The 25,001-nt window shown below is 42.6% G+C and overlaps 1 protein-coding gene across 1 annotated transcript in view; it reads right to left on the minus strand.

Annotated features, from left to right (window-relative positions):
• Positions 1–8,878: 8,878 nt before the first annotated feature.
• The window catches only part of ATR (ATR checkpoint kinase), a 50,812-nt gene continuing 34,689 nt past the window's right edge, over positions 8,879–25,001 (minus strand). Inside the window, exons 34-47 of the mRNA XM_075268861.1 lie at positions 24,390–24,549; positions 24,073–24,246; positions 22,357–22,499; positions 21,933–22,030; positions 21,613–21,845; positions 20,019–20,153; positions 18,941–19,147; positions 17,897–18,040; positions 17,627–17,777; positions 16,367–16,523; positions 16,039–16,192; positions 15,474–15,625; positions 15,184–15,289; positions 8,879–9,290 (exon numbers count right to left, since the gene is read on the minus strand). Of these exons, the coding sequence (XP_075124962.1) occupies positions 9,117–9,290; positions 15,184–15,289; positions 15,474–15,625; positions 16,039–16,192; positions 16,367–16,523; positions 17,627–17,777; positions 17,897–18,040; positions 18,941–19,147; positions 20,019–20,153; positions 21,613–21,845; positions 21,933–22,030; positions 22,357–22,499; positions 24,073–24,246; positions 24,390–24,549 (2,188 nt within the window). The 3' untranslated portion in view covers positions 8,879–9,116. The remainder of the gene's footprint in view (positions 9,291–15,183; positions 15,290–15,473; positions 15,626–16,038; positions 16,193–16,366; positions 16,524–17,626; positions 17,778–17,896; positions 18,041–18,940; positions 19,148–20,018; positions 20,154–21,612; positions 21,846–21,932; positions 22,031–22,356; positions 22,500–24,072; positions 24,247–24,389; positions 24,550–25,001) is intronic.

The following is a 25,001-nucleotide window of genomic DNA, read 5'->3' on the forward strand; positions in this document are numbered from 1 at the left end:
AACAGAGTCACCTGAGGTATGCAAAAGCGCATTTGGACAAGCCAGCTTCATTTTGGAAGAAGGTCCTGTGGACTGATGAAACAAAGATTGAGTTGTTTGGTCATACAAAAAGGCGTTATGCATGGCGTCCAAAAAAAAACAGCATTCCAAGAAAAACACTTGCTACCCACTGTAAAATTTGGTGGAGGTTCCATCATGCTTTGGGGCTGTGTGGCCAATGCCGACACCGGGAATCTTGTTAAAGTTGAGGGTCGCATGGATTCCACTCAGTATCAGCAGATTTTTGAGAATAATGTTCAAGAATCAGTGATGAAGTTGAAGTTACACCAGGGATGGATATTTCAGAAAGACAATGATCCAAAACACCGCTCCAAATCGACTCAGGCATTCATGCAGAGGAACAATTACAATGTTCTGGAATGGCCATCCCAGTCCCCAGACCTGAATATCATTGAACATCTGGGGGATGATTTGAAGCAGGCTGTCCATGCTCGGCGACCATCAAACTTAACTGAACTTGAATTGTTTTGTAAAGAGGAATGGTCCAAAATCCCTTCATCCAGGATTCAGGAACTGATTAAAAGCTACAGGAAGCGACTAGAGGCTGTTATCTGTGCAAAAGGAGGATCTACTAAATATTAATGTCACTTTTCTGTTGAGGTGCCCATACTTTTGCACCGGTCAAATTTTGGTTTAATGCATATTGCACATTTTCTGTTAGTACAATAAACCTCATTTCAATCCTGAAATATTACTGTGTCCATCAGTTATTAGATATATCAAACTGAAATGGCTGTTGCAAACACCAAAATATTTAGAACTAAAAATGATTAAGATTAATAGGGGTGCCCAAACTTTTTCATAGGACTGTATATGGCAATTAATAACTGATATAGAGCTAAATTCTGACGTATCGCTGGGCGCCTGATCTATCAGTATATAGTTACTGCAGGTACGCTCATGATGGTCTGGGTATATTCTGTAGTTGCTATAGGCAGGTCCTCACTACAGAATTGACTAGAATGGAGTTGCTGCAGGTAGGTTCATGGTCTCTGTATATTCTGTAGTTGCTACAGGTAGGCTCATGGTCTCGGTATATTCCCTATAGGTTATTCAGTATAGGACCTATATCTGATGATAAGCTCCGCCTACAGTAATATTAATAAAACAAACATACATTTTAAAAAATATATATTTTATTGAAATAAAACCATCCACACAATCCTCATTATCCATTTAAATAAACAATACAAAGAAAAACAACCCCCCCCCCCCAAAAAAAAAAACAAAAAAACAAACAAACAAAAAAAACCTCTACTAGTTACCAACATAGTCTATCAACCTCCCCTTCCACCCACTTACCTGTCCTGGTCTAGTATTACCTGCTTTCATGGAATAAACCAGCCACTGTCGTCTCATGTGATGTGGTTACTAGAGTAAAGACATGATCACGTGTGCCAGGTTCTACGTTGTTTAAAGAGGACCTTTCACCTCCTGGAGCACATGCGGTGTAATATACCGCTAGAAAGCCAACAGTGTGCTGAATTCAGTACGCTATTGGCTTTCCCTTTTTGTGTCCTCGGTGAAGAGGTATCGGTGCAGGTACCATAGCTCTTCACTGTCAGAAGGGCGTTTCTTACTGTCAGTCAGGAACGCCCTTCTTCACAGTAGCATCTATTGTGCTGTACTCTGAGAGCGGGGGGCACTGCTTACCACCCAGCGATGATGTCTATGGATGAGTACTATCAGGAGGGGAGGAAGCGTTTTGCACCGCTCTCACAGTACAGCGCTATAGATGCTACTTTGAGGAAGGGTGTCCCTGACTGTGAAACGCTACGGTACTGGCACCGATTGCTCTTCACCGGGGCACAGAATGTGAATTCAGCGCACTGTTGGCTTTCTAGTGGTGTATTACACCGCATGTGCCCCAGGAGGTGAAAGGTCCTCCTTAACCCCTTAGCGACCTTTGACGTACTATTACGTCATGGACGCGAGGTACTTCGCGCACCATGAAGTAATAATACATCATGGTTATAAACAGCCTCCGTGTCTCAAGACACGGAAACTGTAAGAAGGTTGCTGCTGTCCATGACAGCAGACAACTTTCTTAACATGAATCAGAAGATTTAACCCCCTCCCTGCCACGTGGATCGCTGCAATTGGACGATTGCTTCGCAATGTCCAATTGCAGCTTGCCGGCACAGATCCAATGATCTGTGCCGACAGATCGGTACAAAAGTGACAGTGATTGGAGCTACACCTTGCACCAATCCCTGTCGAGTGTTTGGGGGGCGTACAGTGGTGCGACCCCCTCCAGATGTTTTAATTGGTCAATCTGCCAGCATCATGGCAGATTGACCAATCAATGGCGTGCAGGGCAGTGTAAACTTCGGGCACTGCTCTGCTTACATCACTCCCTCTGGGAATTGCGAGCAGAGCAGAACCCGTGCTGCCCTGTGAGCCCTGTGCGTGAGATTGCTGCGTTACCGCTGCGTCATACCTCGATCAGATTCTGCCAGACGTCCTAGGTCCTCTCCCAGCCAGCCCTCTACTGCCCATCTCTCCCCTCTGCCGTCTCCCGTCCCCCCTCCCATCTCCTCTCCACCCTTTCCTGACCAAGGCATCTGAGACTGTCTGGCTCCTCCAGCTTCTGGGTCCTAAACTCTGCATTCTGTGCAGAAAAGAGACTCACCTCCCTCCCCTTTTTGAGAAAGCCCTTTTTGGCATTTCTCCAAATTTTTTTTTTTTTTTTTTTTAGGTTTTTTTGCATTTTTGCATTTTTTTTTCCTTTTCTTTTTTTTTGTTTGTGCACAAGCTTTTTTTTTTTTGTAAAACTCGCCACCGCAAATTGACCAGTAATAAAATATACGTTATTGGTCACATTTGTGATTTTTGGCTCAGTTTTTTTTTCTAGTAGGTAGAAAAGAGAATTTTGTTTGTGCACAAGCTTTTTTTTTTGTAAAACTCGCCACCGCAAATTGACCAGTAATAAAATATACGTTATTGGTCACATTTGTGATTTTTGGCTCAGTTTTTTTTTCTAGTAGGTAGAAAAGAGAATTTTGTTTGTGCACAAGCTTTTTTTTTTGTAAAACTTGCCACCGCAAATTGACCAGTAATAAAATATACGTTATTGGTCACATTTGTGATTTTTGGCTCAGTTTTTTTTTCTAGTAGGTAGAAAAGAGAATTTTGTTTGTGCACAAGCTTTTTTTTTTTGTAAAACTCGCCACCGCAAATTGACCAGTAATAAAATATACGTTATTGGTCACATTTGTGATTTTGGGGGCAGTTTTTTTTTCTAGTAGGTAGAAAAGAGAATTTTGTTTGTGCACAAGCTTTTTTTTTTGTAAAACTCGCCACCGCAAACTGACCAGTAATAAAATATACGTTATTGGTCACATTTGTGATTTTTGGCTCAGTTTTTTTTTCTAGTAGGTAGAAAAGAGAATTTTGTTTGTGCACAAGCTTTTTTTTTGTAAAACTCGCCACCGCAAATTGACCAGTAATAAAATATACGTTATTGGTCACATTTGTGATTTTTGGCTCAGTTTTTTTTCAATCTATATATAGCTCCATTTTTGATAGAAGGGAAGGTTTTTTTTTTTTGGTTTTTTTTTTACATAAAATACACGTGTTAAAGCACAACACACACCCCACACTGAAAAAGTTTCAAAGAAATAAAGTTTCAAAGAAATAAAGTTTCAAGAAATAAAGTTTCAAGAAATAAAGTTTTATATACTCAAGTAAAACACCACACACACACACACACACAAAAATGTCCCAATCATCCCAAAGAAGGTTTTCAGTAGAAGAGGCGTACGCCATACTGGCCTCTGACACTGATACCGCCAGCGAGGGAGAAGAGGAAAATGCCCCATTCCTTTATTTTTCCTCTTCCTCCTCCTCCTCCAGTGATGAGCAACCCCAAAGGAGGCGCCCCAGAACAATTGCTGAGTTAGTTGCCCCACCTGTAGAGCCCATGTGGACCCCACCCCCAGAAAATTATGAGCCTCAGCTTCCTGACTTTGTTGCCCGGTCAGGAATACAAATTGAGACTGAGGGCTTCAGAGAAAATGACTTTTTCAAAATCTTTTTCTCTGATGAGTTTGTAGATCTTATGGTGGCCCAAACGAATTTGTACGCTGAACAATTTTTGGAACAAAATGCCACCTCTTCCTATGCCAGGCCACAGAACTGGACCCCAGTAAATGCAGCAGAAATGAAGATTTTCTGGGGTCTTATTCTGCATATGGGCATAGTGAAAAAACCTAAAATTCGTCAGTATTGGAGTACAGACGTCTTGCACAACACTCCAATCTATCGAATGGCTATGACCAGGAAGCGGTTTGAAAGTATCCTAAAGTTCATTCATTATAATGATAATTCCCAGTGCCCGCCCCAAGATGCCCCAAATTTTGACCGCTTATACAAAGTTAGGCCAGTCATTGACCACTTTAGTTCCAAATTTGCAGAGTCCTACATCCCTGATCAGAACATTGCAATTGATGAGTCTCTGATCAGTTTCAAAGGGAGGCTAAAATTCCGCCAATACTTGCCCAGTAAGCGGGCACGGTATGGCATTAAAATGTATAAGCTATATGAGAGCAGTTCAGGATACACTTATAAATTTAGGGTGTATGAAGGAAGGGACACAAGGATTGAGCCCCCAGACTGCCCCCCAATCCTAGGAGTTAGTGGGAAAATTGTGTGGGATTTGATGCACCCACTGCTGGACAAGGGTTATCACCTCTATGTGGATAACTTTTACACCAGCATCCCACTCTTTAGGTCCCTGAGTTCTAGAGGAACTGCAGCTTGTGGGACTGTGCGCAGAAATCAAAGAGGCCTCCCTAGGGCACATATTGAGCAGCGCCTCAGAAAGGGTGAGAGTAGTGCCGTCTGCAATGAGAATATGCTGCTGGTCAAGTATAGGGACAAGAGGGATGTCCTTGTACTGACCACAGCTAATGGCAGCGGCAGCACCTCTGTCCCTCTGCGTGGCACCAGTACCACTGTCTCCAAGCCAGACTGCATCCTGGCATACAATAAGTACATGGGAGGGGTTGATCTATCTGATCAAGTCCTAAAGCCCTACAGTGCCATGCGAAAAACAAGAGTGTGGTACAAAAAGCTGGTCGTGCACATGGTTCAGATGGCATTGTATAACTCTTACGTGCTATCACGATGTGCAGGCCACACAGGAACTTTCCTTGAGTTTCAGGAGGCAATTATCAAGTCCCTGATATTTGGGGACCTAGAAGTGCCAGGCCCCAGTACTTCTGAAACTCATGGTTCCCATATTGTACCAGGGCAACATTTTCCCGGTGAAGTCCCCCAAACTGCTAAAAAAGGGAAAACTCAGAAAAGATGCAGTGTGTTACAAAAGAGGAATAAGGAGAGACACCATTTATCAGTGTGACACCTGCCCTGATAAACCTGGCCTGTGCATGAAGGAGTGCTTTAGATTGTACCACACTTCCATGGAATATTAATTTTAGAATTTATTTTCCATGGAATATCGCCTCCTTATACCATCACGTACTCTGCACACAATTACTTTCATCCGGTTATGCAGTAATTTCTGGATAATAAATTATTGCCATACAAGCTGCATCCAAATGTTTGCTATACTTCTTGGTAAATTTTTTAAGAGGTGTAATTTAACACTAACGTCACTGAAGTCAAGGGGTCTAGTTTCCAAAATGGGGTCACATTTTGGGGGTTTCCACTGTTTTGGCACTTCAAGGCCTCTACAAATGTGACATGGTAACTAAAACCAATTTCAGCCAAATCTACCCTCCAACTATTGTTCTATCCCACTGTGTGACCATACATCACTTTACATCCACATGTGGGGCATTCCTGTTTTTGGGAGAAAATGCTTGACAACTTGTGGGGTGCATTTTCTCTTTTAACCCCTTGTGGAAATGCATAATTTGGGGTTAAAGCTACATTTTATAGCAAAAAATGTCACTTTTCCTTTTGTTGGGCCAATTCTGTTACACTCCTGTAGGGTCAAAGTGCTCACTATACCCCTTGATAAATTCCTTGAGGGGTCTAGTTTCCAAAATGGGGTCACATTTTGGGGGTTTCCACTGTTTTGGCACCTTGGGGGCTCTGCAAACGGGACATGGTGCCTGCAATCTATTTTAGCAAAATCTGGCCTACAAAATCCAATTAGCGCTCCATCCGTTCTGAGAGCGACCGTGTGCCCGTACATTAGGGTACCAGCACATATGGGGTATTGCCGTGTTCGGGAGAAATTGCGTAACAAAATGTGGGGTGCAATTTCTCCTTTAACCCTTAGTAAATGTGTAAATTCTAGGGCTAAATTAATATATTAGTGATAGAAATTGAAAAATGTAAATTTGACCTCCATTTTGTTTTAATTGCTGTGAAATGCTGAAAGGGTTAAGAAACTTTCTAACTGCTGTTTTGGATTCTTTCAGGAGTGCAGTTTTGAGAATGGGGTGACTTATGGGGGTTTTTACAAGAGAGGCCTCTCAAGTTCCCTTCAAAACTGAACTGGTCCCTTGAAAAATGTGTTTTGGAAATTTTCTTGAAAATTTGGAAAATCACTGCTTGACTTGTAAGCCTTATAATATCTGAAAAAAATGAAAGGGTGATTAAAATTTGACTTCTACATAAATCAGAGACATGGTTAATTATATTTATCAAAAAATTTGGGTAGTATGGCTTTCCATTTGAAAGGCTTGCAATTTCAAAGTTTGAAAACTGCACTTTTTTCCAAATTTTCATCAAATTTCCTATTTTTTCATAATCAAAGGCAAAAAATATCGACAAAAATTTTCTACTGACATGAAGTACAATATGTCACAAAAAAACAATCTCAGAATCACTTGTGTAAGTTAAAGCGTCTCAAAGCTATTGCCATTTAAAGTGACACATGTCAGTTTTGAAAAAAGAGGCCTGGTCCTTAAGTCACTTTTGGGCTGTGTCTCTAAGGGGTTAAAACTGTCAGGTGACCTGAATGATGAAAAGCCAAATCGCTAAAACATTGGTTGCTCATGGACACCAGTGGACTCCATTGACTTAATGGGGTCAGCTGTTTCCATACAGAAACGGGCAGAGAGAACAATCCTCCGTGCAGGACATTTCTCTCTCTGCCGATTTCTGCAGCCTATGTGAATCTAACCACAAATTTAATCCAGTGACCTCCTTTTTTATTTAATGGAGAACCAGTGTGTGAGGACTCCTACTGAAAGGATAGTACCTCAGGATAGGCCATCAGTATTAGATGTGCGGGGGCCCCGGCAGATCTCTGGTGCTGTACAAACTGTAGTGGTGAGTGTAGGTACCGCAGCAATGCGCCATTACAATCTCTGTACCTAAGATCTGCAGGGGTTTCACGTGTTGGGGTTCCCCTGCAGGTCTAATATTGATGGTCTACCCTGAGAAAGTGGTACATCCGCTATTCACATGCAGTGGATTTTCTCTTATATATTTGATAGCATACTGCGGATCTTCCAGCCGGCAGCCTGGCTATTATGTATTGGATTTGCAGTTATTTTCAGCATAGGTCATCTATTGCCATACAACTGCAAAAGTGCAATCTGTTAGCGTGGAAGGCTTCAGTCTATATCCAATGACAATTCCCTGTGCATACTTCTCAACAACCCCCCCCCCCCCCAAAAAAAAAAAACAAAAAAAAAAAAAAAAAAAAAAAACAAACAAACAAGAAACAATAACCTTTTAACTATATATGAACAACTTTATAAAGTGTCAGGGACAGTCAAGGTTACAATGTCATATAAAGAAACATAATACAGAATATATGATACAGAATGAGATTTATTTTAAATATGAATTTAAAGAACAAGCATTTTGGTTATTCTTTACTACTGACAAAAGTGCCTTAAGGATCAAGAGTTACTAGCAGAGTGGCTGAAGTGTCCTGGGGTCAGCGCACTCCAAAGGTCAAGGTTGTATGCCATGTAACTATACTATTATGGATGCTTAAAAGGGGTGTGTTCCTGTAACAACTAGTTACCCCTTATCAAAAGAAACCTGTTAATTGGTGGGTTTTTGACTACTGGGACCCCCTAAATCACTAGAACTGGAGTGTTTTGCACCCCAATTTGGATTTAGCTGGGAAATATGTTCTGTCCCTCCATTCTTTTCAAAAGGAATCACAAGAGACTTTCCATCTCCAGTAGTTCCTGCTGTATTGAACAGAGCAGCACCTACATCCCACCTGCCCACTGATCAGCAAGTTCCCCGCTAGCCTTTGGAAAAATGAACAATTTCAATTGTAACAGATGTTTGCTGAAAAAAATTGAGGAATAAGCTACAATTTTGGCCAACCAATGACTCAAGTCATCTCCTCAAAATAAGTCATGCTTAAACTTTTGGCCCAGGAATGATCTTTACCAAAAAAATATGTCTCCAGAAAGCACAAAGGTCTTTTGCGTGGTGCCACTGAAAATGTCTGTCCATTTAATAACTGATGTAACATATGTAACAACCAATATGATCTTAACAAGTTAAACACTATCTGTAGCACTAGGGATAACTTGAAGATTGGTGAGATCCGACTGCTCAGTTAGCAGAGTATAAGGAGTTTTTCCCCCCGTTATGATTGGGGCCTAGTACTTGCGGTGTCTTTGGTGCGCCCATTAAAATAAATGGAGTGATGTGCAATCCAACCGGATTACAACTTCATTCAGAACAATCTGATCGGTGGTGTCTGAGCAGTTGGACCCCGACCGATCTACAAGTTATTCTCTACCCTATGGAGATAGGATCACTTGTTAAGATGGGAAACCTTTTTTTTGTAATAACAAAATGTAGTTCTGTCTAGTACTTCATCTCTCTGCTTATAACAGCAGGTAAAATGAGGGCAATGTGGTGTCTGCAGCATATATCAAACAAGTCTTCTCCTTAGAGAAATGTCAGTGCATGTATTTCACAGAACCTCTCCTATCAGGTAGGAGAATACTTTATTTTACATTCAAAGAAGTAGATCACACATGCCTAACTTCAACGGCACGCATCAGTCCACTTCGCTGAAGTCTACTGTTGTAATATAAAAGACTGGCCATTGGAAAATACGGAATGCAAACAGTCTAAACTGAGTTTTGATCAAATATTGGTCACATATAAGGTGCCCATCCAAGATACATCTGACTAAGAAGGTTTTCATCTGTTGCTTCTTGGATCAGATAGTGGACATGTCCTTCGATGGATAGAGGGAGGCCTTTCACACGATTCCTAGTTTTAATCACACCTTGAAGACGCTGCTCTATATCAAGAACATGAGTTTTAGCCTGAGGAACAAACAAAAAGAGCATGCACTGTTAGAACCATGTATATGTATATGTGCTCTTATAGGGCACAAGACAAGTGCATGTGCATCCATTAGATGTTACTGTCCCCCAATTATATATGTACTTGGTATATTTAAAGACACAACTATCGTCCCATCAACAACAAAATGCTTATCAGGCAATGTGGGAGAAATAACACAGTAGAATGAGCAACGCCATTTCTCTAACTACAGAAGTTTCTGTAGCTCATATTTACTTCCAGAACAGCTTGGTTCCGCTGTTTCTATAACTCCCGTCCCAGGGTACAGGAGAAGGAGTAAGGTTTTGCCATCTCTGTCTTGTTTGGCCAAGATGGGAATGTCCTCAACCATTCCTGAACCTTGTGGGAGGACATATTATTTTCCTGATAAAGCCCATTAGGGAACACTAGAGCACCTCCTTTTGTTGCTGCATGATCCATTCCTAATACTTACAGGGCCATTGTTGGTGCTTTCAGTGGTGGACAGGAGCTCCCATAGGCACTCTGACTGATCTATGGCTAAGTGCAGCAATACCCTGTGCGGACTGACAACTTTCTATCTTAGTACGTATTAATTTTTCAGCTCGGGTGTCACAGTAGCCTTCACTTGCCACCCATCTCAATGAAGGGAAGGAATCCATGACCCTGTCAACAGTCTTCCGTGTCATAGATAATCAGTGTATGCATCAGCGCATCAGGAACTGCAAACTGTCGCTTTAACTGCAAAAAAACTTCTGTAGGGCTTCTTATTAGTGTCAGTTAGAAGCATCTTCTGGGTCAACCTCCTGAGAAACCCATAAATAACATATGGGAGAAACGTGTTGAGGTGTATAGTACAGTTTGGAAAAGTTTATTTAGCGGTACTGTGCGCCTAGTACATCCGGGCACAGGATTAATGTAACTTCTGTTCCCACTCCATTTTTACATAAAAGTGTTCAGTATTCCGTTATACGAACCTCTTTGGGGACCCAAAGAATGGAATCCTAGTCCGCTTAAAAAGCAGTTACCCGTGGAAACCCATGGACCCCATAGACTATAATGAGGTCCACTGGTTTCCACCCGAAAAATGTGGAGATAACAGTCCTGCTTGTAAGACTTTTCTCTTTGCATTTTTCAATTTGAGTGGAGGACGGAAACCCCCAACGCATACAGAGCGCTAGTGTGAACCTAGCCTTAGCCGGTATCCCTGTGAGTAATTATATGATTTAAGTGACGTATCTCCTGTGATTTAACATATCCAGTTTTTTTTTTTTTTTTTTTTTAATTGTTTATTTATGAAAATTTGTAACAATAAAGAAACACAACATGTCTACCAAGCCAGAGGAGATCACAAAGAACAGTACAATAGAAAATGACGAAATTACAAATGGTAAACTAGGTAGAAACAAAAAGAAAAAGGGGAGACAGGGAAGACAAACACAAACCAGACAAGACAAGGCTGGGGAAAGGGAGGGAGAAAAAAACAGAAGTTCCAGAAGGCGGTGGAATTACAGAGGCTGGGTGGCCCAGAACGAGTCCCACAGGTCCCAAACGGCGTGAAACCGCTCCTCCTCATCGTTAAGCACGGCTGTTAGGTATTCCAGGGAGCGCGCATTCCTGATCCTGCAGTATAACTCCTCCAGGGATGGGGGTGCTGACTGACGCCAATATTTAGCAATCAAACACCGGGCAGAAGTGAGAAGAAACAGAAAAAGTCGCAGGGCCGGCTTGCGCAGTTTCAGTGGAGGGAGATTAAGGAGATAGGTTTTAGGGGATAGAGGGAGGCAAATGCCGAGAACCCGGCACAAAAGGTCCTGAACCTGAGTCCAGTAAGGGAGCAGGGAGGGACAAGACCAAAACAGATGAAAGATGTGTGCAGGGCGTGCACCACATCTCCAACAGCAATCCGGAATAGAGCTATCAAAGGAATGGAGGAGAGCCGGCGTGTGGTACCAATGCATCAACATTTTAAAGAAGTTTTCTTTATGAGTCACACAATTCGAGGTCCTGAAACCCCTGCTCCAGATAAGGGACCATTCTTCTGTCGAGATAGGTTGACCCAGATAGACCTCCCATCGTGTCATATACGAGTGTGCAGGCGGGATATCAGGTGAGGGGTCAGATAAAAAGCGATATATATCGGAAACCAGTCCTCTAGTTCCAGTGCTAGCTTTACAAATTCTCTCAAACGACGTAGGGACAGGTGCCACAGGACCCCGAAAGATAAAAGAAGCAAGGTGGGAAATCTGAATATATGTGAACTCACTGGACCCAGGAAGGCCAAAGCGGGATCGCAATTCGGCAAAAGACAGCAAAGAACGAGTCCTATGATCAATAATATCAGCGAGCCGAAAGAGGCCCGCCTTCAACCAAGGGCCCACCACAGGCCCAGTGAGTCCAGGCGGAAAGTGGGAGTGTAGAAGGAAGGGCGTCATAGACGAGCTGGGGGAAGAAATAGGGAAACGGGACAAACAGGAGCGCCAGACATCCCTGGTAAGTGCCATGGGACCCAACAAGCTAGCTCTAGGGGGCGAATATGGATTAGACCATATCAATGAAGCAGGATGATGCGGAGCCAACCACAGCTTCTCAATCTCCATCCACTTAGAATAGGCATGAAGAGCAGACCAGGCCGGAATCCTACGTAGCTGAGCAGCCCAATAATATAACACCAGGTCAGGAAAAGAAAGCCCTCCCCTCGACTTCGGAGTCATCATCAGATGTCGCGAAAGCCTATGCCTCCCTCCGGCCCACACAAACCGAAGAAGCGAGCCCTGTAGCGCCCGAAGATCCTTAAGAGGAACAGGAATCGGGAGGGTCTCAAACAAATATAGCAATTTAGGCAGCACGGTCATCTTAACCGCAGCTATGCGACCAAAGAGGGACAAAGGCAGACCCCGCCACCTGATAAGAAGGGCCTGAACATGCCTATAAAGTGGAGGGAAATTCGCCTGATACAATTGAGAGAAAGACCCAGTCAGATGTATGCCTAAGTATTTTAAGGAGGAGGACCTCCATGTATACGGAAAGGAGGCCTGAAGGCCAGCCAAGGTAGAGGGGTGAACGCGGATGGGGAGCGCCTCAGTCTTAGAAGTATTAACCTTGTAACCAGATAAACAGCCAAATTTGGTAAGAATAGCATGAAGATTGGGAAGGGAAACGTGAAGATTAGTAAGGGTAAGGAGAATATCATCCGCAAACAAAGAAAGCTTAAACTCTCTGTCACGGACTCGAACCCCAGAAACATCAGGGCACAGCCGAATGGCCGCCGCCAAGGGCTCAATGCAGAGGACAAAGAGGAGAGGTGATAGCGGGCAACCCTGTCTAGTACCGTTATACAGGCGAATCGGAGGGGAGGAAGCATGAGGAAGCTTAATCGTAGCAGAGGGGGATGAGTAGAGGCTCCGAATGGCCGACAAAAAGGGTCCCCGAAAGCCGTAAGACGAAAGAGTCTCAAAGAGAAAGGGCCAGCCCAGGCGATCAAACGCCTTTTCCGCGTCTAAACTGAGTACCAACAGCTCCGACTCAGAGCGCGACGCAACGTCGATTAGATCAATAGCCCTCCTAGTATTGTCACCACCCTGACGACAGGGGACAAACCCAACTTGATCCTTATGGACCAAGGAGGAAAGACACATGTTCAGTCTAGAGGCTAGGAGCTTGGTAAACAGTTTAAGATCCGCGTTCAAAAGCGAGATAGGCCTGTAATTACGACAATCAAGATGGTCTTTACTGGGTTTCGGGATGAGTGTGAGGAAAGAGTGGGAGAGAGAATCCGGGATGGCCTCACCTGCCATAAAAGCTGAAAATAGCGAGACAAGATGGGGGAAGAGCTCTGCCCCAAACACTTTGTAATACAGGTAAGTGAGCCCATCAGGGCCAGGAGATTTCCCATTAGGAAGCTCCTGGAGAACCTGAGAGACTTCCTCAGTCGAGATAGGCATATTAAGGCGGGCCAGGTCATCGGAAGAAAGTGTGGGGAGACAACAGGAGGACAGAAAATCTTGGAGGAGTGCAGAGCGTTCCGAGGGGTCTGCAGGAAGATCCGAAGGGAGAGAATATAGTTCAGAATAATAAGCGTGAAAGAGACGGGCTATCTCCTCCGGGTCGTAAGCCACCGCGCCATCAGAGCGTCGCAAAGCGTAAGCCGAACCCCCCCTCCCGCTGATCACGCAGTTGGCGAGCTAGAAGGGTATGGGGTTTATTAGCTCGGTCATAGTAACGCTGCCTAGTGTACAGTAGCAATTTAGAAGTTTTTTGCAACAGCGCTTCCCGAATTTGAGCCCGCAAATCAATCAAAGTTCTAAGGAGAGCCCTAGAAGGACGAGACACTAGGTCAGCTTCCACTCGACGCAACTGGGACCGTAAGTCCTCGAGGCGGGCATTAGCATCTCTCTTAAGTCGGGTACCTACAGCAATGCAATGTCCTCTCATCACGGCTTTATGAGCCTCCCACAACGTCGCAATCGAAGAAACCGAACCCACATTAAGATCAAAAAAAGTTTTAAGGTGTTGGCGAAGCTCTTCACGGGTCTGTGCCTTCTGAAGGAGACTCTCATTAAGCCGCCAATGGCAAATCCGGGTGGGGACAGGACCTGTGCGTAGCTCTATGGAGACTGGCGCGTGGTCTGACCAGGTAATAGAGCCAATCGAAGCGTCCCTAAGGAGGCGCAGAGCCAAGGCATTGCCAAAAAAATAGTCAATCCTGGAGTGAGACTTATGTGGGGCCGAATAAAAAGTGAATGAACGAGCAGACGGGTAATTAATCCTCCAGAGATCGTACAAGGTATACCGCCGGATAATACGGCGAAATTGGGCCGAAAGTCAACATATCCAGTTTTAACCCCTTCCCGCCGATGGCATTTTTTGATTTTCGTTTTTCGTTTTTGACTCCCCTCCTTCTAAACCCCATAACTTTTTTATTTCTCCGCTCCCAGAGTCATATGAGGTCTTAATTTTTGCGGGACAATTTTTTCTTCATGATGCCACCATTAATTATTCTATATAATGTACTGGGAAGCAGGAAAAAAATTCAGAATGGGGTGGATTTGAAGAAAAAATGCATTTCTGCGACTTTCTTACGGGCTTTGGTTTTACGGCGTTTACCGAACAGGAAAAATATTTTTATAGACTTGTAGAGTGGGCGATTTCGGACGCGGGGATACCTAACATGTATATATGTTTCACAGTTTTTAACTACTTTTATATTTGTTCTAGGGAAAGGGGGGTGATTTGAACTTTTAATACTTTTTATATTTTTTTATATTTTTTTTTACTTTTTTTTTTAATTTTTTTTTTTGCATTTATTAGACCCCCTAGGGGTGTTGAACCCCAGGGGGTCTGATCACTAATGCAATGCATTACAATGCTAATGCATTGCAATGCATTGCAAAAAATCATCATCTCTTTTGCAGGCTGTATACACCAGCCTGCAAAAGAGAGAATTTGCAGACCGGCTGGGAGCCTTTAACAAGGCTCCCGGCTGTCATGGCAACGGGGGGTCGGCCCTGGAGCATACTCCAGGAGCCGGCGATCCCTGCCAAAATGGCGGCGCCCATGCGCCGCCGGGAAAATGGCGCCTCCGGCGCCTTTGACAGCAGCGCCGGAGGGGTTAATGCCTCCGATCGGTCCGGGGAGAGCCGGTTGTCTACTGCTTAAAGCAGTAGACACCCGGTGGCTATGGCGGCCGCCCGGCTCCCGGGCGGTCGCCATAGTTACAGACCCGACACGCGCCGTACTATTACGGCGCATGTCGGGAAGGGGTTAAAGACATATTCTATTTAAACATTACCGTTTCCAATAAAGAGAGCTCACATAACTAGTGCATATTTGGCGTTTCATCATCTTACAAGGATTGTTACAAAGACAATGCCATGCTTCAAAAACAGCACCAACCTTCTCATTGATAACCTCTCCAGTCTCATTGGCTTGAACCTTTATTCCCCCACGAGCTGGCTTACTCCACTCCACCAGAGGATCGTGCAGGAATGGCTTCAGTACACTACAGACCATAAGAATTATAGATTTATTAACTGGAACATTGCTTGGCAGTCTATCTCCACTATTTCATGTCACACTAATGGATAAAGCCAAGACATTAGGAATCCCAAAAATAAAAACAAAGATTTAAAAAAACAAACCGACATCCAAATATAAAGCACCTCGCTATAATGTTAAATTTTTACCTCATGAGTGGTTCTCTTTGGTCTCTCATTAACCTCATAGTGACCTCGCATGCACGTCGGAAAAGGCCTTCTGTGCCCATTGGTCCCATTCCATTAACCATGTTATGTGTTAGCCGAAAAGGAACAATTTCTGGAACCTCAAACGTTTCACCCTAAACATAACATCATGCATGACAAGTGAAATACGCTGGGCTTTTCAGAAAATTATTTCTAAATGTGTCATTTCATTATTTTTTTTATTTTTTTTTTTACAAAGGTTTAAATACAAGTTAGACAGTGGTAAGGGTACCACATGTATGCCGTGGTGTCCCCAAATAAAACACTACGAAATGACGAGTATTGTCAACTAACGCAGATCTTCTATATCATCACCACAAACACAATACACTTGGCTTTGTACTGACTTTTTTTTTTTTTTTATTAAGAAAATGGTCATTGACAAAGCTCATTAAAACATTAACGGGTTGTTCTTCTGACACCGATTCTAATTACTAAACTTTATCAAAAGATGAAAAGTCACATAGTACATGTGTGTGCCACATACTTTCTGCTTATAGTTGTGTACCTTGTTAAAAAGACAGTTGAAATCCACATGGATGCACTCCCCTGTCAGAGAATCGAAGAGAATATTCTCACCATGACGGTCTCCAAGCCCCAAGATGTAGCCAACCATAGACATCACAGCTGTAGAGCGGCAATACGCTGACCTGCTGTTGTACCTGAAGAAAATGTACATTATTATTAGTGACTGCAGTCTGCTACAGAGGTGGCACACTCAAACAAGGCCAATAAGGGAATTCTATAGGGCTTCTAGAGAGGTAAAGTACAGATGTTCCTTTTCTGCATAAATGATACTTTGTGATTTAGGATTCGATTATACTGAACCTACTCACCAAGATGTAGGATCTGGAAATGTCCGTAAAAACCATTCATGGAAAACTGGTGGGTGACGCGGCAGAAGGTTCTCTTTAAATACCTTCAGCTTTTCCTGCATAGGAGCCGACTTCGGTAATATGCACTGACGTAGTTCCTTTCCTCCCATATGTACTCCTGGGAACAAATAGAAGAAAAAGAAATATGGATTGGTTGTTGTGAAGATATATACCAAATATATTCAGAACAACAATGAGAAATATATATATATATATATATATATATATATATATATATATATATATATATATATAGTCTAAGTAAATTGCCACACATTGTAATACTTAGTCTGTTGTGTTCTTATGAGTAACATAAAATCATGTTTTGCTTGCACTTATTTTAATACATAAGACCTATTTTGTGCCTGCTATGTCTCACCTGCTCACTGCAGTGGTCACCTGTCCGTAAGAGCAAGATGATCAATTGTGCCCCCAGAAAAAGCAGGACTTCCCATAAATAGATTTTCTTTGACTTAAAGGGAGATTTTATTTGTGGTTTCAAGAGAGCATTCTGAATTTTAATTAGGACCCCATCAGATCCCTTTAGCAATTACTTAATATTCTCCTGTAAAGTGCTGTTCTTCTATTGTTCCTCTTGGAAATGTACGAATAAGTTGAAAACCAGTGACAGTGCAACACTGGGTAGGGACACATCTTATGGTAAAGAGGGCAATGCAGTTCTAAGAAAGATAAAATGTAAGAAATAAAACCTATATCCGATCCTTAGGACTACTGCTTCCTATCTGTGCAGCATTCCTGCTCTGACGTGTATTAGATAAAAGGAAGATTGACAGCAGAAATTCCACTCTGCCATTGTATTTTTTTTTCCTTTTTATCTTGGGATATATTTTTCAAGAATCGGAGGCGTACTTCAAATTTGCTTACTGTAGATTTTCTAGCACTTGACATCCATGGTAACATTATATCACACAATGGTCACCTCATGTGATATCCATGCATGTGTGTAGTTTGTGCACAGCAAGGATCGGCAATAGTGGCCAGTGAATGAGAATGTATTAAATGGTATTGGTAGGGTAAATATTACATTTTTACATTTTAACCTTTTGACCACCCACTGGACTCCTAAGCATAGATCAATCTGATCAGCTCCTACAACATGTTGCCTGCAGACGGGACTGCATGTACAATGTGACAGGTTCCCTTTAATAGGGTGCAAAATAGTAAAACAAATAGTAACATCAAAGTTGTCGATGAGCTCACCTTTCTCTTTGTACAGTTTCACAAGGATGTTTCTCAGGCCTGAGGTGTTATTCACCCATTCTATTATTCCGCATTCATCATTCAATGGGATAACAGCATAGGTGCGAATGTGGAGCTCTCTCCTCCGAGACTCTGCATCCTTTCGCAAACACTAACCAAGAACACAACATGATAAACCTGTATCTTTCATTTACTGTGTATACATGTAATACAATCTACGGATTTTCCAGAAACTAGTTCTGTGTCAGCTTCGCTCACAAGGTTACTTACTTTATTAATGAGAGAATTAAACTCCATAAGTCTGCAGTCTTTCCGGAGGTCGTCTTTGGGTTTACACATCATAATGTAAGACTTTCCATCAGATCCTTTCAAAGAAATTTTCTTAGGCTTTTGGAGAGATGGCAGAATCTCTACCTGCAATATATCACAAGTGCATGTGAGCAGTCCGAGGGAACAACAAGGTTTAATATATGGAAAACTTTAGTTGTACTTGACCTAAGAGAGAAGGCCATTGGTTTTTACTCATTTTTCAAACCACCAATGAACAGTGCCTTAAAAAAACAGTTCAGGACATTTTATATCTTATGAGTTTCTTCACCTCGGCAGACAGAATCATCTATGTCTGTGGTTCTCAAAATTTCTGAAGGTAGGACCTACTTTTGGACAAGAATTTTGCCATGGACCTCCCCACCTCTGCCATTCTAAGTCACATTTGAAAAATAAACGTCACTACCTATATACCTACCTATATACATATATACCTTTCTGAAATTTCCCCAATGTGGGACTATTAAAGGATTATCTTATCTTATATTCTGGGTTGAGGGGATATCGTCACTCCATAGGGCGAGAACCATCATTTAGGTGTGTGGAGTCTTATTAAGCCATGAGGTCTCCACTGTGCAAAGGAACATGGGAAGAATATGCAAATCTGACTTCCATGATGTACCTGGTAAAATCCCAACATCATTGCAAACAAAGGCCTCTGAGAAGGTCGGCATGCTGTTAAAGGGAGCGCCCTCTATTGGTTTGCTTGACTGAGACTGTCTTCCTAATTACATCATGGAAGATAGACTTGCACATTCTCAGTGAGCGCCCTCTATTGGTGTGCATTCTTGCACTGGCTTCCTAATTACATCAATGAAGTCAGATTTGCATATTCTTCCCATGTACCTATAATCTGTCTTTTATTCCACTGTAACCTTTTTATTATGACTTATTGCACAGTACAGTGCTTTTTCTTCTATTCTGCCAGACCTGCAGTGAATGCATACAATGTGCACACAAAATACCATCGCTAAATGTTGAACTTACCATATCATCAAAGCCAGCAATATAAGCCCAATGTCCAGGAAAAGGGTCATGATCGGCATGGTCACGGTTTCCAGCTGTAGATGGCAGTGTGGGGATCATTACTGATTGGAGCGGTATAAGGATTTCACTGAAAGTTGGCTCTTCCACCAGTTTCTTAAGCAGTTTGAAGTGTACACTCATACTTAAAGTACCAGTATTTCCATCAACCTAAAAAATGGAGAAAATATACACATGTAGACATATATGTGCTAGAACGCACACGCAAGTTAAAAATTCATTTACAAGGGTGCATTCACACTACGTAACGCCAGCGTGTATCACAGCCGTACACGCCGGCGCTACAGCAGGGCTGCCGAACACTTCCCATTCATTTCTATGGGAGCCGGCATGTGAGCGCTCCCCATAGAAATGAATGGAAAAAAGCAGTCCATTCATTTCTATGGGGAGCGCTCGAATGCCGGCTCCCATAGAAATGAATGGGAAGTGTTCGGCAGACCTGCTGTAGCGCCGGCGTGTACGGCTGTGATACACGCTGGCGATACGTAGTGTGAATGCACCCTAATAATGTACATGAATCCTTCACAACTACATGCTAAGAGGAAACCTGGAAGTTGCATTAGGGACACTAAACTACGATCAAGTCCTTGTGGACCAATGATTTAGTGTCTGAATTATCTCTATATATACTGACCAAGACTCTTTCTCACCCATTCATTTGAACGGGTGAGAAAGCTGTCCGGCCATGAGCGGCGGTGAGCATTTTAGGCTCTCCACCGCAAAACTGTTTTTTTTTAATCCAGACACAGAGTACTGCATGTCCGACTCTGTGTCCGGATTAAAAAACCCGGTTTCGCGGCGGAGAGCATTAAACGCTCACCGTCGCTCACGGCCAGACAGCTTTCTCACCCGTTCAAATGAATGGGTATGAAAGAGTCCTGCAGGTTTCCATCTCCTGCTCTGTTTTATGCAGGAAACGAAAACCTGCATAACGGAGTGCCGCGCGCAGATGTGAACGAGTAGCTGTTCAGGAACTAGAAAATTTTAAAAACCAAACAAACAAAAAACAAACAGTGCTTACAGGCTTGTTGCACAGCTCAAGAAGCTTGTCAGTGAGCCGGGTCGCATCTCCTATGAATTTCCCAAGAGCAGGCTTCATGTGAATTGCTTTCTCAAGAATCTCTTTGCATCTGTTTACACGCATAGGATAAGAAGACTGTGGAAAAAATAAGACTCCATCAGACAAGCATTTTACAATCTCATGAACTGTTATCAGAATTCACTGTGCGTGTACACACATGGATAATATTTTTTTTCCCAGCAATTTTCCCTTCTGAAGTGCCCATACAGCTTCAATACCCGTTGCCGAAATATTTATTCCGGTACAAGAGCTATTCTGTCCACCCCCCATCCAGGATATGCACACGGAGTTGAATGTGCATGTGGTCTCAACTAGGGATATGGTGAAAAGCTGCTGCAAGACATCTTGGCAGTGGTTTATTCCCCTTGAGAACAAAATATTGTGCTTGTTGGATTCATGCCAATCTTTCTTTCTCCTGATATCTAAGCTGTGTCTCGCAGCAAATCCATGTTCATATTATGTATGGGAAATATGCAGATCTGTTTTCCAGGTTGTAATTAGGAAAACAGTGCCTCTGCTTGCTGCCTTCTAGGGACAGCTCCCTTAAACATCATGCATGACTTTTTCAATAAGCCTATTGCTAAGATGCGAGATTTACCCAAACCAGTAAATCTATTCCAAAAGGAACAGAATCCCTGCTGTGGACAGCGCTGTTTCGATCTGGTTGGATCTCATCAGCACAGCATAGCGAAAACTGGTTTGGCAGAGATGAGAGACTTCTAGACCCGGTTCTGGGGATAACACTCCTTAAGGAGAGAGCACCTTTACAGGTGTATGGAGATTTACAAAGCCATTTTTGCTCCACTGGAGGACTATGGGAAATATGCAAATCTGTTTTCCAGGATGTAATTAGGAAAACAGTGCCTCTGCTTGCTGCCTTCTAGGGACAGCTCCCTTAAACATCATGCATGACTTTTTTAATAAGCCTATTGCTATGATGCGAGATTTACCCAAACCAGTAAATCAATTCCAAAAGGAACAAAATCCCTGCTGTGGACAGCGCTGTTTCGATCTGGTTGGATCTCATCAGTACAGCATAGCGAAAACTGGTTTGGCAGAGATGAGAGACTTCTAGACCTGGTTCTGGGGATAACACTCCTTAAAGAGAGAGCACCTTTACAGGTGTATGGAGACTTACAAAGCCATTTTTGCTCCACTGGAGGATTATGGGAAATATGCAAATCTGTTTTCCAGGATGTAACTAGGAAAACAGTGCCTCTGCTTGCTGCCCTCTAGGGTAAGTCTCCATACACCTGTAAAGGTCTCTCTCCTTAAGGAGTGATATTATCCCCAGAACTTCCTTTTTTGTGGTGCTATCCTCTTTCATGTTTTCGAACACCTAGGACATTGCACCAGTCACCTAAATCCCAATTCTACGCCTAACCGGTTACCTGTGTGATCTTCTCTGCTCTGTGATCCCATGTGTTAGAAGTTCAGTGTTCTTTCAGCTAGTGCAGAGTTTCTGGATAGTTACGATACATGTAATAGCTAAGTATAGGAGAAGATATGAATTTTCCTTTCACAAAATGCTTACCTTAGACACAGCAGTCATCATCCACATTGCTTGCTGAGGATAAGCCACAAAGACCTTTGCCACAATTTCCATCAGTACTGCAAACACCTCATCGTGCGAGTGACAGATGCGGGAGATCAGCTGTGAGAAGGCTGTCAGGAACTGATATGGAGCCAGATTATTCTTATGGTCAGTTATGGCCTTGTTAATTCTCATCAGATCATTTTTCATTTGCTGACGTTCTGGCCGGCCAGCTAGAATATGACAAGCAACATGATGAAATTAAAATTATTCTGCCACCTAACAACCTCATATATTTACATGGCCTGTCACATTCATACCTTTATCCCATTCATAGGCTTTAGCTCCAAAGTCAAGCCATAAAGACAACATCCGAGGCATTGACTGATAGATGAATTGGTTTCCATACTGCAAGGACCTAATAAAAGGTGAAATAAACGACCTTTACTCAAAACACTTGTATGTGGAAATAGTTCCTCTCTAATATTAATATCATTTCTGGGCAATAGCAGACATAGTGCCCACAGTGTGGCCAAAGCCTCTCCATCACGAGCCAGCCAACACCCACAACATCCTGCGTACATTGCCATCTGACCGCATTGTGGCTGCCATGTGTGCCTTCACCCGCAGTCTCACAATTGACAATAACTATGACAAAAGCAACAGGAAATGCAAACAGAAAAATAAAAACAATCATGCATTTCTATAGTGTATTTCCATTTGAGAAATATGACAAGCATTTACCTCCCAAAGTGATACACTATGTATCGTATGAGGTCACCCTGCTTTTCCATCTTGTTTTCAGTCACCATAGGCATCAGTTTGTCATAATACTTGGCCAGATAAAAGTGTCCATCCTCCCATTCTGGGAGCAGACTTGTTACATCCTATATAATTTAGGCAAAGAACAGATAAAAAAAATCGGATTATTAAAATACAAATGTTCCCCCCCCCCCATCATTATTGGATTATGCAAAATCAGGGGGAAAAAAAGGGGGGGGGGGGAGAGGATGCGGGTCTACATTTTTAACCCACAGAACCAATTCTGTCCATAAATACTGTAATCTATATTATTTTACACAGATCCATTCACTTGAACAATTATAACCAGAGACATAGCACTAATCATCATTCTTTTTATAGTTATAGACCACAAAATGCTATATAAGCTCACTAGCATAAAAGTGGTCCGTGGAATTGTATACACCTGTCTATAAAAGACTGTGTGCCTGTGTCATATTCAAAGTCCTTTAAAAGCAATAATAAATCACTTTATATGTGATGATGTAGGGATCCGGTGACACAGTCAAATGTGTAAGTGGCCATTTTTCTTGTGGCCTGTGGGCATGTGCAGTCAGCTCTGCCCGAGGCCTACAAGTTTCACTGCCTGTGCCGGAAGAAGAGGCGTGAAGAGGACTGCCCTGAAGATGGAGGCGGCGCTGGAGAGTTCTCTTGCAGCATTGGGGACGCCCCCAGTGCTGTTTGAGTGCTGGGACCCGGCCCCAGTGCTGCGAGAGAAATCATTTGCATACCGGCGAAAACTGGGATTTCTACAGAACTGCGGTGCAGAGAAGAATAGCCTTTCTTAAGGCTATTCCTGCCTGTTAGGGACAAAAAATTCGATCTGAATGATAGGATCCCTTTAAAGCTCTGTAAAGCCCCATTCACACAACTGTTTGTTTCAGGTCCCTAATTCTCAGACATACTGATAGGGAATGTAGATTGTGAGCCCTATATGGGACAGTGACTGAAAATATCTGTAAAGCGCCGTGGAATATGATGGTGCTATATAAGTAAGCATAATAAATAAATAAAATAAATAAATTGTCCGCAATTGTGGATCTGCAAAGTATTAAGGTTAAATTGCCGTGTAGGCACTTTGTGATAAATTAGTGGGTTTTGCAGCTTGGGCACTTGGTCTCTAAAATGTTCGCCATCACTGGCCTAGGACACAGACTATAAAACAAACTTTTACCCACTGGATCACTAAAATTCAACCAATCACCTGTCTCTACAATGTATTTTTTCCATGTTCTTAGGGAAGTCAAGAGCTCTCAAGTCACAGAGAATAACACTACATGACTATTGCCGTATCTACCTTTGTGGCTGATTCTATCAACTTTTACTATTCAAGAGGCTCTGGATTATTCATCAACTAATATAAAGTCTGCTGGTATCAACTGTTCTGAGAAATATGATCAACAAAAGACAATTCCTCTATATGTTTAGTTTGCATATGGATATAATGTACATTAAATGGTATAGCCAACTTTAACTACTTCGGGTCCTTATAGTGTTAAGCAGCTATAGGAGGCCGGCTGTTACTAGTGAGACCTCCTATAGTCTCCTGCCTTCTCCATCGCTTTGCACATATTATTCTATATATAACTGTAAAGCATTTCCACAAGTGACTACGCACCTCAATTGTGTCACACTGTTACTAAAGGCTTTCCAACTTACCTTATACTTTTTCATCACAGCATTGCTTTCAAAGTTGGCAGTCTCATCCATGAATCGTCCCACGAGGAGCATGGCTCTGCCGTGGATCAGCTGCTGCTCTGGGTTTTCAATGCTATCTGCCTGGAACAACTCTTCCCCCTTCTGAAGGACTATGAGGGCCTGGTGCACATCACCCTGATCAAGATAACAGAGCACTGGATTTGATGTAAAGGAATACAATGTTCCTATCTCTGACCCATATTATGTAAAAACCAAACAGGATATACGACTTGAGTTTTTACCTACAATTACACCAGAGATGTCTGATTGTTGCTCACCTTAGACCACAGCCACTTAGCGCGTTCAACATTAAGTTCAGCAAGCCTGGTATCTCCGGCATTGAGGAGGGCATTATATGCAGTCTGATGGTGGCCGGCTTTTCTGGCAACACGAGCACTTTGCAGCCAACATTCCCCAATCATGTCAGTGTAGCCAGATCTGGAAAACACAACTTTATATTACATCTACTATGTGCAATAAGCATTCCTAAATGAAACGACAAGCTTGACCCCATAAAAGTTTTAATCTAGCATTATATTCATGACCTATCCTTAGGATAGGCCTTCAATATCAAATCATTGAGTGTGCAACACCCAGAACCCCCACAGATCAGCTATTCAAAGCAGCAGTAGCTCTTCTGTTTGCAGCACAGTCACATTCTAGAGTTTAGGGCTGACATCCAAAACCAACTATACCATGTATGGCACGGTGGTAAAAAGTGAAATGGTCACAGCACGTCTGACTGCTGAAATCTCTTCAAACAGCTGATCCGTGGGGGTGCTAGGTGTCGGACCCCCACCAATCTAATATTGATAACGTCCTTGGGATAGGACATAAATATTTTAGTCTTTAATTATCTTAGTCTGCAATTAATTTTGGCATTTATAAGG

Source organism: Leptodactylus fuscus, chromosome 3 (assembly GCF_031893055.1).
Source record: "Leptodactylus fuscus isolate aLepFus1 chromosome 3, aLepFus1.hap2, whole genome shotgun sequence".
Lineage (NCBI taxonomy): Eukaryota > Metazoa > Chordata > Amphibia > Anura > Leptodactylidae > Leptodactylus > Leptodactylus fuscus.